General features: G+C 40.3%; 1 protein-coding gene across 1 annotated transcript in view; it reads right to left on the bottom strand.

The window, feature by feature from the left end:
• LOC128638949 (guanylate-binding protein 1-like) overlaps positions 1-22,849 on the bottom strand; it is a 51,891-nt gene that overhangs the window by 4,915 nt on the left and 24,127 nt on the right. The window contains 2 exon segments of the mRNA XM_053691082.1: positions 7,499-7,741; positions 20,744-20,943. Coding sequence (XP_053547057.1) covers positions 7,499-7,741; positions 20,744-20,943 — 443 coding nt within the window.

Here is a 22,849-nt window from a genome sequence, read left to right as displayed (position 1 = left end):
TACTACTAGAGTTGAGTGGGATGCAAGATACCAAAAGGAAAAGATCATGGACCTTTGATCCAAATCTTATGAAAAACCCACAAAGACATGATAAGATCCTGCAGTCGCTGGTGGAGTACTGGAAGATAAATATAGACACCACAACTAACCCTATAAATACATGGGCAGCACATAAGGCGGTGGTTAGGGGACAATTGATACAGGAAAGTGCCAGATTAAAGCGCCAAAATAGACAATTACTGGAACAGTTACACAAAGAGATAGAAACGCTTGAGGGACGACATAAGGTAACGGGGAAAGAGACGATACTACAGACCCTCCAAACCAAGAAAACCATGTTGGCGAAACTCTTAAACTCTCAGGCAGCAAGGGCAATCCAAAAATTAAAGGCACACTATTTCATTTATGCCAATAAACCAGATAAATTTATGGCACACAAGATTTTCCATTAGGGAGAGGGGCAAGGCCTCATTCATCCCTAAGATAGAAACAGAACAAGGGACAATGACTTCGGACCCACAAGTGATTGTAGACACATTCGCCACTTTCTATAGCAAACTTTATGATGGAGAAAAAGTCCTTCACAACACAGAAACAGATAAAAACACAGAAGAATTCCTCTCCACTTGCCCATTAAAAACTCTCACCGTAGAACAAAGAGATAGTCTAAATGCCCCAATCACCACCCTAGAAGTAGTGAAAGCAGTTAAAGACCTTAAACCGGGTAAAGCCGCAGGCCCCGACGGCTTCACTGGAGAATATTATAAATTGTTTCGAGGCACATTAATACCACATCTGACTAAATTCTGTAATTATATCTTAGAAGGGAATTCTCTCCCGAGTGAGTTACAATTAGCAAAAATAGTGGTGATCCCCAAACCCGATAGAGACCATAAAAGATGTAAAAACTATCGCCCTATCTCATTAATAAATCAGGATTTGAAACTATTTATGAAGGTATTAGCAAATCGGCTTAAGGAAATTCTCCCTAGCCTAGTTCACCCAGATCAAGTGGGTTTCATTAAAGACAGGGAAGCCCCAGACAACATTCGCAGAATTACTAACATTATCTATCATCTAGAAAGACAGGGGACGCCTTCTCTGCTGCTATCGCTGGATGCGGAGAAGGCGTTCAACAGAATTGACTGGAATTACATGACCAAGGTGTTGGGTAGAATGGGATTTGAGGGCACCTTCATGACAGCTATTCGTGCAATATATTCGAAACCCTAGGCCCAGGTGACGGCGGGAGGATATAGATCTGCCATCTTTCCCATACTTAATGGCACAAGACAAGGGTGTCCCTTGTCACCCTTACTATTTGCGCTTTGCATTGAACCTCTAGCAACCAGAATAAGAACGCACCCAGACATAGAGGGAGTTAAGACGACAAATTCAGAATATAAATTGACCCTGTTCGCAGATGATATTCTATTGTCTATCACAAAACCTCTTATCTCCTTACCCAATTTATAAGCAGTGCTAGCGTCCTTTTCGGCCATCTCAGGCTATAAAATCAACTCGGATAAATGCGAGGTTCTCCCTATAGCTATCCCTCATCAGACTAAGAAGCTCCTAGAGTTAAACTTCGATTTTCGGTGGGTCAAACACACACTTAAATACCTAGGGATCAATCTTTCACAACAAACGCAGCACCTATATAAATGCAACTACACACCTCTGTTTCAAAGAATTAGACAAGATATAGCAAAATGGCGCAAATATAATTTCTCGTGGATGGGCAGATTAGCTGCAGTCAAAATGACCATTCTACCCCGACTACTCTACCTATTCAGAGCACTACCGATAAAGATTGTCACTGCAGATAACGAAAGGATACAGACAGATCTCTCAGCTTTCATTAGAGGCTCTAAAATGACAAGGATCTCTAAACACTTAGTACATAGACATAGATCACTGGGAGGGATTGGGGGACCGAACTTAATGGACTATTATAGAGCAGCTAGAACAGCACAGGATGCGATGATACTGAAGAGACAAGAAGAAGCGGTCTGGATTACCTTAGAGGCGAAATTAGAGGGGAGGACCTATACAGACTCCACTTTGTGGACCACACAACAGAACAAAGAGCTTGACAGCTGCCCGAAAACACACACAAGAGCTCTCACTGTTCAGTTATGGTCAAAAGTTAGAAAAAGAGAAGACATCTTCCCTAAAAACTCCTTATTGATGCCAATCAGGTACCTTTTACAGGGAGACACACATAAACACATACAGAAGTGGGAAAATAAGGGCCTTTATAGAGTAGCAGACATAGTAGAGAAGGGAGCAATATTGCCTTTCTCCCACCTTCAAGAAAAGATTGCACCACTGAAGCTACACTGGTTCATATACTTACAGTTACAATCTTCCCTTAGAGAATTCCTTAAAAATGCACCTAGGAAGATGACTACGACTTTAGAAATCTCCAGCATCAGCTCACATTGACTCAAACACTCAATCTCCAAACTATATATATCCCTCCAATCCCCCCCAATGGAACCAAAAACACAAATAATGCTAGCATGGGAGAAGGAACTCGGAATAGTGAAAGATAAACAGGAGTGGGAATTACTACTCCAATCGGGAGATAAAGGCTTATTAAGCGTTGATCTAAAAGAGAACACACTGAAAACAGCCTTTAGGTGGTACCTGACCCCAGTCAGATATGCACACATTAAACCACAGGGGAGCAACCTATGTTATAGAGGATGCGGACAGAGGGGCACATACAAACACATGTGGTGGGATTGTACAGCTGTACAGGAAATATGGAGAAAACTATCTTCATTTATAGGCCAACTGATAGATGAAGAGGTTACTCTCACCATACAACAGGCGCTACTACATGAACCCATAGAAATCTATCACAGACACCTGAACACTTTCATTAGAATTTTGTGCACGGTCACAAGGATATGTATCGCGAGATACTGGAAAATAGGTACACCCACATGGACGGAGATATACAATAAAATTCAGTTCACCTACACCATGTATGAGGAATCAGCAGGAATCCTAAATAATAGAGAGACACTACAAAAGGTATGGTTCTACTGGATAGGTAGACAAGCACAAGCAGTCGAGATCTGAAATCCACATAAACAGATGCAGAGTTGGCAGGGGTGCGCCGCGGGAAGAGGTGTCTCTATTTCTCAGGTACGATACTACTCTCAGAGAGAGACACTGTTTCATATGAACATAGGAGGGAAATTTTGGTTTAATTATAGTTATTGTTTTGTTTATCAACCTTAATATGACTGAAGTAATTACTACTCATCCCACCACTATGCAGCCCGCTTCTCTAGAGGTACAAGTGGGATTAAGGGGGGAAAAAAAAAAAGATATGCTAGGGAATGTTCAACCCACTTAGCAGTAGTTGCTCTGACAAAGGGCAGGGTTTGAACGCGGGTGGATGGATTATTGATATGTCTTAAATATATATATTCCAATGGTGATGAGAATGTAATGATCAAAGTACTTTTTTTGTCCTGTTTTACGTATGTATAATGTAAAAAAATGTTTTCAATAAAAAAGCACTTAACAATAAATCAGGCTGGCTGAAAGAGGAAAGTGTTCTGAAAGTTTACATTTATCTTCCCTCTTATATATTAAAGTTATCACTAATATATATATATTTAGTAATTATTTGCTTTCCTATAATCCACCTTCAAAACTATAAGACTCTTTCTCTACAAAAAATATGCAATTCCCCTAAATAATGCTATTTTGTTTAACTATTGTGTTAGAGATACTTTATTATTATTATTATTATTTTTTTTTTCTGTTTTTTATTATTTTTTTCCATTTCTTGCATTACTCTTTCCTGGTGCTCCTAAGTTCTTTCTAGTGTCCATGTGGATATTGTTTATTTAAATGTATTATTTGTGCTAATTCGTTATGGGTACTTGATACTTTTATACCTATGGGACATTGAATTCACTGGTCAACTTCTAAAATGTATTTTATGAGTTTTTGTTTTCCTTTACACAACATTCACATGTTAAATTTAATGTACAGATCATACTCTGGGGTATATTTAATAAGCAGCAGATGCTACTATCTTTGCCAGTAGTTTCAAGCTCGCCGGAAAACAGAAGTTAAAAAGCAGCTGTGGTAAGTTACGATCGGGATGATTGACACCCCCTGCTAGCAGCTGATTGGCCGCAAATGCGCAGGGTGCAGCATTGCACAAATATTTCACAAGAAATGCTTGTGCAATGTTAAATGCTGACAGTATATGCATGTAATAAATTGACCCCTAAATGTTCTATAAAAAAAAGTGAAAGGTAAAACAGAATTTAAAGGTACAAAAAAGTGCAAATGAACTCATCTAATGAACCAATGACAAGAGGTATATATGTGTGTAGCCACCAATCACCAGCTAGGTCCCGGTAGAGCATGACATGATTTTCCACAATGGATACCAGAAGAACAAAATAAATTTGATAATGGAAGAAAACTGAAATTTGAAAGCTTTATTTGTGCTATGAAATTTTTAATGTTGTTCATCCCTTTAAGGAAAATACTTGATTTACCATAGAAATATTTAACTTTATCAGATATCTATATAGGAAATGTAAACCTCATAGTATAGACTATGAGCTCAGATCTGAATCTCAAAAAATAGTATTGCTATTATGTATCTATAAATTGTTGTATTCATGTATTGCTAGCCTCAGTGAGTGTCATTACCAGAGAGTTATCATAGTTATGTCGGCTTTAGGATTCTATGTCAAGATTTAATTGAACTAATATCTCATGGGGAAAGAAAATTGCGGCAATTTTGCCATTAGAAAATTGTTGATTTTAAAGAGATTAGTAATGGCAGCACTGTAGGAATTAAGCACGTATTACAGTTTATTCAAAACATATCCAAATGACAAAAAAAGACAACGATGCTGATGCCCCGAAACATAGTTGGTTTTTTTGTCATTTGGAGATATTTTGAATAAACTGTAATAAGTGGTTAATTCCTGGAGTGCTGTCATTACTTTTTAAAGGATTGTATACATTGAGACTTAACATAGGTACTGAATAACTGCATTGTTTATAAGGATACTGCCATTCCAATGTTTAAAAACACACTACAATACAAACTAATTAAAAAAACATCCTCCACTAACATATGCACAAAAGAAAACTGGCAAAAAAAATCCTATTAAAAAATATATATATATATATATATATATATATATATATATATATATATATATATATATATATATATATATATATATATATATATATACAGTGTGTATATATATATATATTCAATGGTGAAATACCAGCATTCACTATGACCTTGGTGATGCCGGGGTGCTCCCAGTAATATGTAAAAAAGATTATCCAAAGAGAGCACTCGCCGTGTTTTAACAGTGATTTAATCAGAGTTAACTTTTTCGGGGTACAAACCCCGTCCTCAGACTCCTGTGAAGTAAAACTAAAACTGTTTGTATTTCTTCACTGGAGTATGAGGACGGTGGTTGTACCCCGAAAACATTAACTCTGATTAAATCACTTTGTTAAAATATGGCGAGTGTTCTCTTTGGACAATATTTTTTATATTTATATAATCAAGTCTTTTAAAATGCATCCTAAGGCAAGGTTAAGGTGAAACCCCCTCCCCCCCACAACAACCATCATTTTCACATCTGCAAGTTTGCTGAGGCCAACACCATTCTAACCACTGAGAAAAGACACAAAAAGACCACCAAAAAGACGTGAATATTATACAATTACAATTTACAGATCTTATGTTTTACAAATGTGTTAGCAGTGTTATGTTTATAATTATTGCTTTTTACATTTGCTGTGCAAGGTATAATTTTAAATGGCATGTAAACCATCCGCCATTTTAAAAATCTAGTATAAACTGTTACTGTAATTAGTACCACTCCTCACCAGCACTAAAAAATACCCCTAAGTTAACACTAAGCTCCAGTAATAGAAGAAAAGCTGACCCCTACACACATTCAACTAAAACAACCCAACACAAAAAGAAAATCATAAAAACTAAACAGCTACTGCCCTGTGCACTATAAACACTGAAACCACCACAACCCCAAAGCAAAAAAAACAAACCATATGTTAATCCCTCTGCCCTTTATTAACACTCAGTGTAGTGGTAAGTTTAAGTTAAAGGGACACTGAACCCAAATTTTTGCTTTTGTAATTCAGAAAGAGCATGCAATTTTAAGCAACTTTCTAATTTACTCCTATTATCAAATTTTCTTCGTTCTCTTGCTATCATTATTTGAAAAAGAAGGCATCTAAGCTTTTTTTTTTGTTTCAGTACTCTGGACAGCACTTTTTTATTGGTGGATGAATTTATCCACCAATCAGCAAGGACAACCAAGGTTGTTCACCAAAAATGGGCCGGCATCTAAACTTACATTTTTGCATTTCAAATAAAGATACCAAGAGAATGAAGAAAATTTGATAATAGGAGTAAATTAGAAAGTTGCTTAAAATTCCATGCTCGATCTGATTCACGAAAGAAAAATTTTGGGTACAGTGTCCCTTTAAGAAGCTTTCACTAAGATCTCCCAGCTGACTCCTAACCTAGGATCCCCACCTAAACTAATGACTACTCTAAGACCTCCCAACATACCATCAGAGACCCCCACCACCATGAGCCCAGACCCCCCCCCCGTGCAAATCCCCACCCTAAACTAAGCCCTAACATTGTTATGCATGCATGGCTTAATTGAAAAGGATGCATGAGATTTGTTGAGTGTGCTATTATACAATTTTCCGAAGTTATTCATTGTACAAAAAGACCCAGAGCATCCCTCTAGTTTGACTCGGATTGCGTTTACAGCCATTAGCTTTGGCTTTGTGATACAGCTATTTTTTTAAATGGACAAGGCAATTTGGAATTAATACTACAGTATTCAATAAAAAGCAAGGAATCTCTGACATCCGCCCTGAATTTTTTTATTACTTAAGAGAAGATAAGACAAATGCCTCTCCAAACACCTTCCAGTATTTGTGGTCTAACCCCAGCTTTATACATTGGAACTCAAAGCTTGCTCATTGCATTTGTGAGGGTAACTTTAGATAGAAGGAATTAATCAACAAAAATTGGACATTTACTGTATTCTTATTAATAAATCAAACATTTATTGTTGTCAATGAGCACACAAGTTAATGTTCAGACATTATGGAGGAAACCCCCCAAATTCCAACTATTATATTCATGGTAGAGCACTAAACTTGAAAAAACAAATGGCTGCCAAGAAAATTCAGGGCAGTTGACACCTTTGGGGTTTGCTGGTGCTTCAGATGTGAAAGGGAGGAGTTGCTTAACAACCTCCCAGCAACCCCTAGAAGCACTATTGGTTGTACAAAACCAATTTTATGTAGATGATTTTAATAACATTTAGGACAAATCATTTTATAGTCATGTGTCTTCAGAAATTGTGTATTTCTGAAAGAACCCTTATTAGTATGTATGTCTGTGTGACACATTTTTTTATGTCTGTATGTCACTTACTTCTCCCAGTTACAACATGGCCTCCAGCCAAAGTCTTCAGCTGGCTATTCTGATATACATAGCTAGTGAATTGTTGCATTTGTTGCACAAATTGTTTGTCCAACTGATTTTCTGGCAGCTTTTCCAAATTGTGAAGTTGTGATCCGTGCACCGGTTGTTGAAACGTGAAACATTTGTGTGAATGAAAGAAGTGTCTGATACATTCTCTGGGTAAGTTGAAATCTGAAATGTTTCTTCCCACTCCTAAAAATAAAAACAAATATGAAACATCAGTTGGCAATTGGTCCATATTTATTATTAGAACAATGGATGCCAAAAAGTGTTTGTCTATTTTTAGTTCATTATTCTAAGGGCTAGATTACAATTGGAGCACTAATTTAATTGCGTGCCCGTAAATGGGCAAATGTTCCCATTTATGGGTGTGCAATAAATAACAAGTGGCTGTTTTTTGCTACCGTAAGCTCGTGGTAGCATTTAGCGCTCAGAAAATTAACCAGAGATCAGATCTCTGATTAATTTTCTAAATGTCCCTCTATTGCCCCCGAAATAAAAGTGTTTTTTATTTATAAAAAAACAAGCATCTTTATTTTTTTTTCTAAAATATAACTGCAAAAAAGCAGTTTAAAGGGGTTAAAAATGGCGGGTGCGGGATGAAAAAAACGGCACTAAAAAGTACCTTTACAAACATTGCAGTCTATGGGGATTGTGTATTTTCTGTAAATATATATGTATGTGCTGATTAAGAGATTTCCTAGTAAGTGAGTCTATGCCCATATCTCAGCCCCCAGACAGGGAAAAAAGACCCCTCATTTGAAAGAGCCCATGTAAAATGCCAGTGACCACCTTAAAAACTGCAATCACCAAAGACGGCTCTAACAGAGCACCTTCCCCCCCACCCACCCACACACACTATTTGTGAGGGGGGGAAAAGTGACCCTTCATTTAACCCTTTCATGGCAGGGTCATAATGTTTACATCAGAACAACGTTCCGATGGAGACAAATTGAAATACAGCGATTTTGCACGCGATCATGAGATTTCAAATATGGGATTGAGTCAGGGGGGCGTCCCTATGATGCTAGACACGTCCTCCAGACCTTGATCACATCTGGTAAGCGCTGTTGGATTCAGGACTGCCAAACGGCTATGACGTATTTCATCCTAACGGCGCTAAAGCCCAGTGCCGTGTGGATGGAATATAACGGCGGTAAAAGGTTAAAAGTATAGGGCCGGATTTAACAAACAGCTAATGCTGCTCAATCCACTCAAAGTTTCCAGATCACTGGAAAATAAAGTTAAAGGGACAGTCTACACCAGAATTGTTATTGTTTTAAAAGATAGATAATCCCTTGTTTACCCATTCCCTAGTTTTGCATAACCAGCACAGTTATATTTATATATTTTTTACCTCTGTGATTATCTTGTATCTAAGCCTCTGCAGACTGCCCCTTTATTTGTTCTTTTGACAGATTTGCAGTTTAGCCAATCAGTGATGGCTCCCAGGTAACTTCACGTGCACAAGCACAGTGTTATCTATATGAAAAACATGAACTAACACCCTCTAGTGGTGAAAAACTGTTAAAATGCATTCTTAAGAGGTGGCATTCAAGGTCTAAGAAATTAGCATATGAACCTCCTAAGTTAAGATTTCAACTAAGAATACCAAGAGAACAAAGAAAAAATGGTGATAAAAGTAAATTGGAAAATTGTTTAAAATTACATGCTCTATCTGAATCATGAAAGTTTTTTTTGGACTAGACTGTCCCTTTAAGAAGCGCGCTGCTCCTTAACTTGTTCGATCGGGATGATTGACACCCCCTTTATTGAAGAAATAGCAATGCACATGGGTGAGCCAATCACACAAGGCATGTATGTTCAGTCACCAATCAGTAGCTATTGAGCCTATCTAGATATGCTTTTCAGCAAATAATATCAAGAGAATGAAGAAAATTAGATAATAGAAGTAAAATAGAAAGTTGTTTAAAATTGTATGCTCTTTCTAAAAATTTGGGGTTTCAAGTCCCTTTAAGGGTAATTCCTAATAATAGTGTGGCCATATACAGGATAACAGACTATTTAATTAAATATTAATTGATCTAAATATTTCTATAGCTTGCTTTATATTTTAACATTGTAATGATCAGTCATATATATATATGGTCATAACTGATATCCTATTTACTACATAAATATAGTGACTGTGCCTATAATCTTCACAAACGTATAATTCGGGATTAAAGGGACATAATTCTCATATGCTAAATCACTTGAAACTGTTGGGGTATAACTGTAAAAAGCTGACAGGAAAATATCACCTGAGAATCTCTATGTAAAAATGGAAGATATTTTACCTCACAATCTGCTCAGCTCAGCAGACTAAGGCCTCTATTTATGAAAGGTCTTGCGGACCTGATCCGACAGTGCGGATCAGGTCCGCAAGACCTCACTAAATGCGGAGAGCAATACACTCTCCGTATTCAGTATTGCACCAGCAGCTCACAAGAGCTGCTGGTGCAACGCCGCCCCCTGCTGAATCGGCCGCCAGCAGGGAGGTGTCAATTAACCCGATCATATTCGATCGGGTTGAATTGCGGCGATTCCTGTCCGCCTGCTCAGAACAGGCGGACAGGGTTATGGAGCAGCGGTTATGGAGACCGCTGCTTCATAACTGCTGTTTCTGGCGAGTCTGAAGACTCGCCAGAAACACGGGCCATCAAGCTCCATTCGGAGCTTGATAGATAGGCCCCAATGTTCTGTGTAAAAAGTTATACTCAGCTGCAGTCCAGCGGCAGGTAAAAAAAAATAATTAAGAAATGAACTGCAGCCAATCAGCATCAACAGTGCTGAGGTCATGGACTCTTTTACTGTTATCTCATGAGATTTGACTTAACTCTCATCAGATTTCATAGTAAACTTCCTTACACTGAATAGGGAAATAAGATTAGTGTGCACGAAAGCTTGCTCCTTCCGCTGTCCAGGGACAGACATACTGATTTGCTGCTTAAAAGTAATTTACAATGGGATGTGGCTACTGAGAAACTTTTGAGGTAAAATAACTTTCATTTTTACATAGAGATGTCCAGGTGATATTTTCTAGTCAGCGTTTTACAGCTATACTGCATCACTTTCAAGTGTTTAAACATTTGGGTATTATGGCCCTTTAAATATTAATATTTAATAATAACTTTATTGTCATTAATTTCTGAATATCTTAACAGTATTATTCTGGAGTACACTACAGAAATTATACACTATTTTACTGGGGTGTACTGCTAAGATGCTACTATATTAGTTAGAGGTATTGCTGACAATAATTGTATTATTGTTATTAATATTCATAATTCCACAGGAACAGACTTACACATTTGGTAGACCTGATCAAAACTGGTCCCGATGTGGGAAGAAGTTAAATCTTTGCTAGACTCCCTATGCTTAACCTCCACTCTAACCCCCTCGAAACCCCTCCTACATGTTTTAGAAGATGAAATCCCAGACACGTCAAAAGGGAATGATAATTTACATTATAACAGCTACCAAACAGTGCATTGCCCAAGCTTGGAAAAGAACAGACCCTCCTCGACTGGCAGAAATCAGTGCAACAATTGAATATATGGCCACAATGGAGAAGTACTTCTGCAACTCAAAAGACCAAATGGAAACTTACTGGTCTATTTGGGACACATGGATCCATAGACAAAATCAAACCTAGATGTCAGACAAAACCCCAGTCCACCACTTGAAATTTAAGATAACACTCCTAACTACACATATCCCACCCATTATACCTACTCTCCTTCTCTATCCATTACTTCCCCCTCTTTTAGAATTCCCTTTTTTTTGTCTTCTCTTCCCCAACCCCATAACTTCACTGATGGTATAGACACCAATTGAGATAGATACCTATATCCATATTATGACACCAATTGCTAACAAAAAAAACTCTCAGTACCTTACCAACTATGGCATATGTATGGTCACTTATTACCTATCTGTTAAAATTAATAACTTCTGTAAGATCAACGAAAATGTCTATGTATATCTTTCATCGACATATTTACAGTTTGTAATATTGTTATGTACTAAAAACTAAATAAAATATGTATATATATATTCATAATTCCATTAAATATACTAACACTTTATTCGGAGGACACTCCTGAGATGTACTAATATTATTGGAATACACTGCTGAGATATTCTAATAAACGAAATATACAATAATGCAGAGTAATATGTATGACAGGTATATACATACATAAGCATATATTATAATATTGCGTACACTAAAAAATAGTATAGAACATATAGGGCTAGATTATGAGTGGAGAGCAAAATTGCGCTAATGCAAGCTAGATATTTTGCTCTCCACTCGTAATACCAGTGAATGCAAATGCAAGCTGGTATTTGAGGTGAAGCGCAATGCGAACATGAACTCGCATTCGCATTGCTAGAAAACTTTGCACTCAATAGAGCGTGCTTCCATAGGCTCCATTGGGAGCCTGGTTCTCATGCCAACAGACAAGGCATGAGAACCTAGCACAGGGAAGGGGGTAAGTCGCGCAACGATGGGCAGCAAATAAAATATATATGTATAAAGTATTTATGTGTTTGTATGTGTATGTACACATATTAACACAGAAATATGTATGTATATAAGCATATACATATATATTTAGAGTGATAACACAGTCCCCATAGACTGCAATACAAAGTGTGTCAGGAGGAGACCAGGTAAAGTCCCCTGGCTATGCTGTACCTGGGTCAGAGTACCTACAAATAGCCTCTGGGCTGTGTGTATGCTGTGGTAAGTCACTTACCTGAAGAAGCACCCCTCCACCGGCTTACTCATTAAGCTAAAGCAGTATGTAGTAGAGAACCTGTAAAGTGGTGGTACATGATATCTGAAGGAAATACCTGTATCTCACAGGGGAAGGCTAAAGACAAGCCCCTGTGACACCTGAGGATAGTTGTGGCTGAAGTCCCATAGGGAAATACTGTGCACATAACAGGGTATTCCTTATATCCCTTTATCATTTAGCTGCTGTGAAATCTCTTCTGTCTTCTTTGTGAATGGTATGTTCCAGGCATAAGAAGAAGGCTGCTGGCACCTAACCTGTGAAGAGGCGGAGCTGACCAGCCGTGAAGGGGTGTGGCCGCACCATGAAGGGGTGAGATGGGGCAGAGTCTAAACGTGACGGGGTGGGGCTGAGCAGGAGCTGCCGTGGCTATCTGAGTGTCTGCATGAGAGAGAGAGCAGCACAAGAGGGGAGATATAGAGCAAAATAGAGCGGAGAGAGAGCAAAAGAGAGGGGCGAGAGAGCAAAAGAGAGGGGTGAGAGAGAGCAAAAGAGAGGGTAAGAGGGAGCAAAACAAAGGGGAGAGAGAGAGCAAAAGAGAGGGGGAGAGAGAGTGCAAAAGAGAGGGAGAGAGAGAACAAAAGAGAGAGGGAGACAGAGATAGAGAGCAAAAGAGAGGGAGGGGAGAGAGAGCAAACGAGAGGGGGAGAGAGAGCAAAAGAGAGGGGGTGAGAGAGAGATCAAAAGAGAGGGGGTGAGAGAGAGATAAAAAGAGAGGGGGGAGAGAGAGCAAAAAAGAGGGGGAGAGAGAGAGCGCAAAAGAGAGAGGGAGAGAGAGTGAGCAAAAGATAGGGGGAGAGAGCAAAAGAGAGGGAGAGAGAGAGTGAAAAAGAGAGGGGGAAAGAGAGAGAGCAACAGAGAAGGGAGAGAGTTCAAAAGAGAGGGGGGGAGAGACCAAAAGAGAAGGGGGAGAGAGACCAAAAGAGAGGGGGGGAGAGACCAAAAGAGAGGGGGGAGACAGAGATAGAGAGCAAAAGAGAGGGAGGGGAGAGAGAGCAAAAGAGAGGGGGAGAGAGAGCAAAAGAGAGGGGGTGATAGAGAGATCAAAAGAGAGGGGGTGAGAGACAGATCGAAAGAGAGGGGGGAGAGAGAGCAAAAAAGAGGGGGAGAGAGAGAGCGCAAAAGAGAGAGGGAGAGAGAGTGAGCAAAAGATAGGGGGAGAGAGCAAAAGAGAGGGAGAGAGAGAGTGAAAAAGAGAGGGGGAAAGAGAGAGAGCAACAGAGAAGGGAGAGATTTCAAAAGAGAGGGGGGGAGAGACCAAAAGAGAAGGGGGAGAGAGACCAAAAGAGAGGGGGGGAGAGACCAAAAGAGAGGGGGGAGACAGAGATAGAGAGCAAAAGAGAGGGAGGGGAGAGAGAGCAAAAGAGAGGGGGAGAGAGAGCAAAAGAGAGGGGGTGATAGAGAGATCAAAAGAGAGGGGGTGAGAGACAGATCGAAAGAGAGGGGGGAGAGAGAGCAAAAAAGAGGGGGAGAGAGAGAGAGCACAAAAGAGAGAGGGAGAGAGAGCAAGCAAAAGATAGGGGAGAGAGCAAAAGAGAGGGAGAGAGAGAGTGAAAAAGAGAGGGGGAGAGAGAGAGAGCAAAAGAGAATGGAGAGAGTTCAAAAGAGAGGGGGAGAGAGACCAAAAGAGAAGGGGGAGAGAGACCAAAAGAGAGGGGGGAGAGACCAAAAGAGAGGGGGGAGAGAGTGCAAAAGAGAGAGAGGAGAGAAAGAGCAAGCAAAAGAGAGGGTAAGAGAGAGAGAGAGGGCAAAAGAGAAGGTGAGAGAGAGAGAGAGCAAAAGAAAGGGGGGAGAGCCAAAAGAGAGGAGGAGAGAGAGCAAAGGAGAGGGGGAGAAAGAGCAAAGGACAGGGGGAGAGAGAGCAAAGGAGTGGGTGAGAGAGAGCAAAAGAGAGGGGGGAGAAAGAGAGCAATAGAGAGGGGAGAAAGAGAGTAAAAGAGAGAGGAGAGAGAGAGCAAACGAGAAGGGGAGAGAGAGCTAAATAAATGGGAGAGAGAGGGGGGAGAGCGCAAAACAGAAGGGGGGAGAGAGAGAGCAAAAGAGAGGGGGGAGAGAGAGACCAAAAGAGGGTGGGAGAGTGCAAAAGAGAGGGGGAGAGAGCGCAAAATAGAGTGGGAAGAGAGAGCAAGAGAGGGTTGAGAGAGAGAGCAAAAGAGAGGGGGGAGAGAGAGAGAGAGCAAGAGAGGAGGGAGAGAGAGCAAAAGAGAGGGGGAGGGGGAGAGAGCAAAAGAGAGGGGGAGAGAGAGAGCAAAAGAGAGGGGGAGAGAGAGAGCAAAAGAGAGGGGGAGAGAGAGCAAAAGAGAGGGGGAGAGAGAGAGCAAAAGAGAGGGGGAGAGAGCAAAAGAGATGGGGAGAGAGAGCAAAAGAGAGGGGGAGAGAGAGAACAAAAGAGAGGGGGGAGAGAGAGCGCAAAAATATCTCAATATTAAATGTATTCTAACTCTGACCTAGTCTACCTAAAAGAGACTGAGAGTGCTCACACCTATACTTACATATTAACATTTGTAACAGAGGCTCATAGCCAGATATATTACTCCTATGTCATCTATCAGATAGAAAAGAAGACAGGAGAACCTGTCTTTCAAACCGACAAACCGAGCATCCAAATGGGGAAGAAAGGGGATTTAAGCGACTTTAAAAGGGGCATGGTTGTTGGTGCCAGACGGACTGTCTGAATATTTAAGAAACTGCTGATCTACTGGGATTTTCACACACAACTATCTCTAGGGTTTACAGAGATTGGTCTGAAAAAGAGAAAATATCTAGTGAGTGGCAGTTGTGTGGATGGAAATGCCTTATTGATGTCAGAGGTCAGAGGAGAATGGACAGACTGGTTTGAGATGATAGAAAGGCAACAGTAACTCAAATAACCACTCGTAACAACCAAGGTATGCAAAATACCATCTCTGAATGCACAACACGTTGAAACTTTAAGCAGATGGGCTACAGCAGCAAAAGACCACGCTGGTGCCACTCCTGTCAGCTAAGAACAGAAAACTAAGGCTACAATTCGAACAGGCTCATCAAAATTTGGCAATAAAAGTTTGGGAAACGGTGCCTGGTCTGATGAGTCTCGATTTCAGCTGCGACATTCAGATGGTAGGGTCAGAATTTGGTGGAATCAACATGAAAGCATGGATCCATCCTGCCTTCTATCAACGGTTCAGGCAGGTGGTGGTGGTATAATGATGTGAAGGAAAATACCTTGGCACACTTTGGGCCCTTAGTACTAATTGGGCATCGTTTAAATGCCATGGCTACCTGAGTATTGTTGCTGACCATGTCCATCTCTTTATGACTACAGTGTACCCATTTTCTGATGGCTACTTCCAGCAGGATAATGCACCATATCTCAAAAATATCTCAATATTAAATGTATTCTAACTCTGACCTAGTCTACCTAAAAGAGACTGAGAGTGTTCACACCTATACTTACATATTAACATTTGTAACAGAGGCTCATAGCCAGATATATTACTCCTATGTCATCTATCAGATAGAAAAGAAGACAGGAGAACCTGTCTTTCAAACCAACAAACCGAGCATCCAAATGGGGAAGAAAGGGGATTTAAGCGACTTTAAAAGGGGCATGGTTGTTGGTGCCAGATGGACTGTCTGAATATTTAAGAAACTGCTGATCTACTGGGATTTTCACACACAACTATCTCTAGGGTTTACAGAGATTGGTCTGAAAAAGAGAAAATATCTAGTGAGTGGCAGTTGTGTGGATGGAAATGCCTTATTGATGTCAGAGGTCAGAGGAGAATGGACAGACTGGTTTGAGATGATAGAAAGGCAACAGTAACTCAAATAACCACTCGTAACAACCAAGGTATGCAAAATACCATCTCTGAATGCACAACACGTCGAAACTTTAAGCAGATGGGCTACAGCAGCAAAAGACCACGCTGGTGCCACTCCTGTCAGCTGAGAACAGGAAACTAAGGCTACAATTTGAACAGGCTCATCAAAATTTGGCAATAAAAGTTTGGGAAACGGTGCCTGGTCTGATGAGTCTCGATTTCAGCTGCGACATTCAGATGGTAGGGTCAGAATTTGGTGGCATCAACATGAAAGCATGGATCCATCCTGCCTTCTATCAATGGTTCAGGCAGGTGGTGGTGGTATAATGATGTGAAGGAAAATACCTTGGCACACTTTGGGCCCTTAGTACTAATTGGGCATCGTTTAAATGCCATGGCTACCTGAGTATTGTTGCTGACCATGTCCATCTCTTTATGACTACAGTGTACCCATTTTCTGATGGCTACTTCCAGCAGGATAATGCACCATATCTCAAAAATATCTCAATATTAAATGTATTCTAACTCTGACCTAGTCTACCTAAAAGAGACTGAGAGTGTTCACACCTATACTTACATATTAACATTTGTAACAGAGGCTCATAGCCAGATATATTACTCCTATGTCATCTATCAGATAGAAAAGAAGACAGGAGAACCTGTCTTTCAAACCAACAAACCGAGCATCCAAATGGGGAAGAAAGGGGATTTAAGCGACTTTAAAAGGGGCATGGTTGTTGGTGCCAGATGGACTGTCTGAATATTTAAGAAACTGCTGATCTACTGGGATTTTCACACACAACTATCTCTAGGGTTTACAGAGATTGGTCTGAAAAAGAGAAAATATCTAGTGAGTGGCAGTTGTGTGGATGGAAATGCCTTATTGATGTCAGAGGTCAGAGGAGAATGGACAGACTGGTTTGAGATGATAGAAAGGCAACAGTAACTCAAATAACCACTCGTAACAACCAAGGTATGCAAAATACCATCTCTGAATGCACAACACGTCGAAACTTTAAGCAGATGGGCTACAGCAGCAAAAGACCACGCTGGTGCCACTCCTGTCAGCTAAGAACAGGAAACTAAGGCTACAATTTGAACAGGCTCATCAAAATTTGGCAATAAAAGTTTGGGAAACGGTGCCTGGTCTGATGAGTCTCGATTTCAGCTGCGACATTCAGATGGTAGGGTCAGAATTTGGTGGAATCAACATGAAAGCATGGATCCATCCTGCCTTCTATCAATGGTTCAGGCAGGTGGTGGTGGTATAATGATGTGAAGGAAAATACCTTGGCACACTTTGGGCCCTTAGTACTAATTGGGCATCGTTTAAATGCCATGGCTACCTGAGTATTGTTGCTGACCATGTCCATCTCTTTATGACTACAGTGTACCCATTTTCTGATGGCTACTTCCAGCAGGATAATGCACCATATCTCAAAAATATCTCAATATTAAATGTATTCTAACTCTGACCTAGTCTACCTAAAAGAGACTGAGAGTGCTCACACCTATACTTACATATTAACATTTGTAACAGAGGCTCATAGCCAGATATATTACTCCTATGTCATCTATCAGATAGAAAAGAAGACAGGAGAACCTGTCTTTCAAACCGACAAACCGAGCATCCAAATGGGGAAGAAAGGGGATTTAAGCGACTTTAAAAGGGGCATGGTTGTTGGTGCCAGATGGACTGTCTGAATATTTAAGAAACTGCTGATCTACTGGGATTTTCACACACAACTATCTCTAGGGTTTACAGAGATTGGTCTGAAAAAGAGAAAATATCTAGTGAGTGGCAGTTGTGTGGATGGAAATGCCTTATTGATGTCAGAGGTCAGAGGAGAATGGACAGACTGGTTTGAGATGATAGAAAGGCAACAGTAACTCAAATAACCACTCGTAACAACCAAGGTATGCAAAATACCATCTCTGAATGCACAACACGTCGAAACTTTAAGCAGATGGGCTACAGCAGCAAAAGACCACGCTGGTGCCACTCCTGTCAGCTAAGAACAGAAAACTAAGGCTACAATTCGAACAGGCTCATCAAAATTTGGCAATAAAAGTTTGGGAAACGGTGCCTGGTCTGATGAGTCTCGATTTCAGCTGCGACATTCAGATGGTAGGGTCAGAATTTGGTGGAATCAACATGAAAGCATGGATCCATCCTGCCTTCTATCAACGGTTCAGGCAGGTGGTGGTGGTATAATGATGTGAAGGAAAATACCTTGGCACACTTTGGGCCCTTAGTACTAATTGGGCATCGTTTAAATGCCATGGCTACCTGAGTATTGTTGCTGACCATGTCCATCTCTTTATGACTACAGTGTACCCATTTTCTGATGGCTACTTCCAGCAGGATAATGCACCATATCTCAAAAATATCTCAATATTAAATGTATTCTAACTCTGACCTACTCTACCTAAAAGAGACTGAGAGTGCTCACACCTATACTTACATATTAACATTTGTAACAGAGGCTCATAGCCAGATATATTACTCCTATGTCATCTATCAGATAGAAAAGAAGACAGGAGAACCTGTCTTTCAAACCGACAAACCGAGCATCCAAATGGGGAAGAAAGGGGATTTAAGCGACTTTAAAAGGGGCATGGTTGTTGGTGCCAGATGGACTGTCTGAATATTTAAGAAACTGCTGATCTACTGGGATTTTCACACACAACTATCTCTAGGGTTTACAGAGATTGGTCTGAAAAAGAGAAAATGTCTAGTGAGTGGCAGTTGTGTGGATGGAAATGCCTTATTGATGTCAGAGGTCAGAGGAGAATGGACAGACTGGTTTGAGATGATAGAAAGGCAACAGTAACTCAAATAACCACTCGTAACAACCAAGGTATGCAAAATACCATCTCTGAATGCACAACACGTCGAAACTTTAAGCAGATGGGCTACAGCAGCAAAAGACCACGCTGGTGCCACTCCTGTCAGCTAAGAACAGGAAACTAAGGCTACAATTTGAACAGGCTCATCAAAATTTGGCAATAAAAGCTTGGGAAACGGTGCCTGGTCTGATGAGTCTCGATTTCAGCTGCGACATTCAGATGGTAGGGTCAGAATTTGGTGGAATCAACATGAAAGCATGGATCCATCCTGCCTTCTATCAATGGTTCAGGCAGGTGGTGGTGGTATAATGATGTGAAGGAAAATACCTTGGCACACTTTGGGCCCTTAGTACTAATTGGGCATCGTTTAAATGCCATGGCTACCTGAGTATTGTTGCTGACCATGTCCATCTCTTTATGACTACAGTGTACCCATCTTCTGATGGCTACTTCCAGCAGGATAATGCACCATATCAAAAAGCTCAAATCATCTCAAACTGGTTTCTTGAATAGGACAATGAGTTCACTGTACTCCAATGGCCTCCACAGTTACCAGATCTCCATCCAATAGAGTACCTTTGGGATGTGGTGGAACTGGAGATTTGCTGCGTGATGCTATCATGTCAATATGGACTAAAATGTCTGAGGAATGTTTCCAACACCTTGTTGAATCTATGCCATGAAGAATTAAAGCAGTTCTGAAGGCAAAAGGGGGTCCAACCCAATACTAGCAAGGTGTACCTAATAAAGTGGCCATAGAGTGTATGTATGCGTGTATATGTATGTGTATGTATATATATATATATATATATATATATATATATATGTATGTATTTATGTGTTTATATGTGGATAAATAACTGTAAATGCATGTACATAAATATAAACAAATATATATATATATATATATATATATATATATATATATATATATATATATATATATATATATATATATATATATATATATATTTAGACATGTAGCCTTTTTTTTCTAACACCTGAAACCTCATATCGTTGAGCCCTTACAACTTTTTTGTGCAATATTTTTTTTTATCATTTTTATTAGACAGTTTTATGAGTGTAACTGTACTTTTAAATGTATTTTTGATGTTTTGTGACACTTTTTATTTGAGCAAAACAGTTAACCAGAGCTCTGAGGTTGCGCCATCCTGATGCACGTTATATTAAATTGCACTCAAGTGATAGGGGCCCATTTAACAAGCTCCGTATGGAGCTTGTGGGCCCGTGTTTCTGGCGAGTCTGAAGCAGGCTCTGAGCAGGCGGACAGGAATCACTGGAAATCAACCTGATCAAGTACATCGGGTTGATTGACACCTTCCTGCTGGCGGCCAATTGGCAGCGAGTCTGCAGGGGGCGGCGTTGCACCAGCAGCTCTTGTGAGCTGCTGGTGCAATGCTGAATATGGAGAGCGTATTGCTCTCCGCATTCAGCGAGGTCTTGCGGACCTGCTCCGCAGTGTCGGATCAGGTCCGCAAGACCTTTCATAAATAGGGGCCAATGTGTTTACTTTCAACTTGTAAGGCACCTGCTACATCTGACGCGTGAAAACAGCCATGATAAACCCGATATTGCTTGTGCATAACTATTAGCGTGTTACTCGAGATCTGCCTCTATATATTTTTTCAAATTCTAAGCAAATCTAGGCATATGTACCTACTTATCTAAAGTAATAATTGCACTGTGTGGGATGGTTTTTCACCTAGCACTGGTACCTTTCTTTAGCTTTAGGGAATTCTGAAGATACTCGTCCTCAGTGACTGGCCTCCCATCCTGCTCCAGCTTTAAAGAGAAATCCCAGATGCACCATACAAATGATGGGAAGGTCCTCTTGTATTCAGCAGACTCATCTTCATCCTCCTCATTTGATGGTGATGATTTCAGCTTTATCAGATCAGACAGCTTTGTCACAAATCTGAAAGAAGCTAAGGATGAATTTAAAATGTATATGAAAGAGACCATATCTCCAGAACACTAGCCCCTTTAAACTGAAGAAAGGTTTGCTGCTTTCAGTGCAAATGTAGACACTTAGGCCCCAATTTATCAAACTGTGTGCAGTAAATGGTATCAGAAAGAAAACCTGTTTTCATGTCTTCAGGTCCTTCGGAGTATCAACAACTGCTGGAATTTAAGATCTCACAAGCAATAGCTCATGCAAACTTGTCCCTGTTCTCGCACAATTGTTTGTCATCCTGGGTTGTCTGTCCTTTACCCATTAAGAAGCTGCGATCATAACACTGGTGCTTTTTAACTTTAGTTGTAGGCTCACAGAAGCAAGCCTATCATTTTAAGACTAGGGACCCTTAAATGCTATGTGTTAACCCCCACAAAGGGATTAAATTCATAGTAGAAGTACCGCTCAGGACCAGCAGAGAACTCCTAGTTCAGAGCAGAAACTGCAATTGATCCAGTCGCCAGTGTTAGTCACACAGCTGAGTCATGCAACTAGCAATGCTGATTAGATCAGAGTTTCCGCCCAGAACCTGCAGTGCATTTCTACTTAGCATTAAAGGGAGGCTAGTATTAAAATGACATGCTCTAACTAAATAGAGTATGTCATTTTTCAACTATAATGGCCCTTTAAAAGGGATACAGTACCTAAAAAAAATAAAATCTGTTTAATACTATATGTAAGTTGTAATGATTTAATTTGTTTGGAATATGATTTTTTCTTTGCATATGTATGTTTATCCTGTGCTTCTTTAATTGTTCAGGTAAACTGCTTGTGCAATGTTAAATGCTGACAGCGTATGCTGTCGGCATTCAGCGATGTCTGTCGGACATGATATGCTGCATTGATAAATCGGCCCCTAAATCTCATTTTGTATGTTTTCCCTGTCATGTTTAGATTGAAACATGTCTGAAACTTTAGCATATTATTTACAGCAAATATCAGGTCTGCCCCTACATTTTAAGTGACCTTTCTTCTTTGATAGGAAATTCTGATATTGGATTATTGAAAACCATTTAGAAAAAAGAGATTAACGGTAATACTATCCTAAGGGCACACTACTATGTCACACCACTTGATTGTGGAGCCAAAGTTAATAATTAAAGCATTAAACACAGAAGAATGGCATAACCAATAAATGTATGATAAATAGACAGTGCAAAAGCACTTAGCTCACGAGTCATATATTTTTTTTCTAACAAATTTCAATGTTAGTTTTATTTTCCTTCCCTCTGTGACACCTATAAACCAATCACAACATTGATATGCATATTATGTGAATCCTGCACATGCTCAATAAACGCTGGTGCCTCAAAAATTTTGCATATAAAAAGATTGTGTATATTTAGATAATGGATGTGAATCAGAAAGTTGTTTAAAATTGTGTGCTCTGAGGGGTGGCATGCCCTGGTTCCGGGGGAGGAGACTGGGTGCAGGACACGCTGTGAGCACGCTCTCTCTAAACTCCCACACTAGCCACTGGCGGAAAACTCGCGCTCTGCCCTTGTCCTGGGTGGCTAATTATCCTAAGGCAACTGGATCCTGGTTCCACAGCGGTGTAACCACAGCACACCGCACCTATTCTTGGTCCCATTAGCTTTTCTACAAACTCCTAGAGGGTATAAGCAACAAGCACGGGCCGACTCCCACCACCCCTCCCACCGGTGCTGCGTGAGGAGGTGGCTGGGATACCACACAACGACGCTGCCTGCCTATAACTTCAGAAACCCTCTGACCGAAGCCTACACTTAGCCAAACCTCTGATACGATATTGGTCCGAACTGCATACCCCGCACTGCTCCAACTCCCCTTATTCCTACCAACCTTCTTGGGTCTGAGAGGAACGGAGCTTGGCTGCCTCTCTTCATCC

The sequence above is a fragment of the Bombina bombina genome, chromosome 8 (assembly GCF_027579735.1).
Source record: "Bombina bombina isolate aBomBom1 chromosome 8, aBomBom1.pri, whole genome shotgun sequence".
Classification (NCBI taxonomy): domain Eukaryota; kingdom Metazoa; phylum Chordata; class Amphibia; order Anura; family Bombinatoridae; genus Bombina; species Bombina bombina.
Note: the sequence above shows the minus strand (reverse complement) of the source record. Positions and strands in the feature narration are given on the sequence as shown.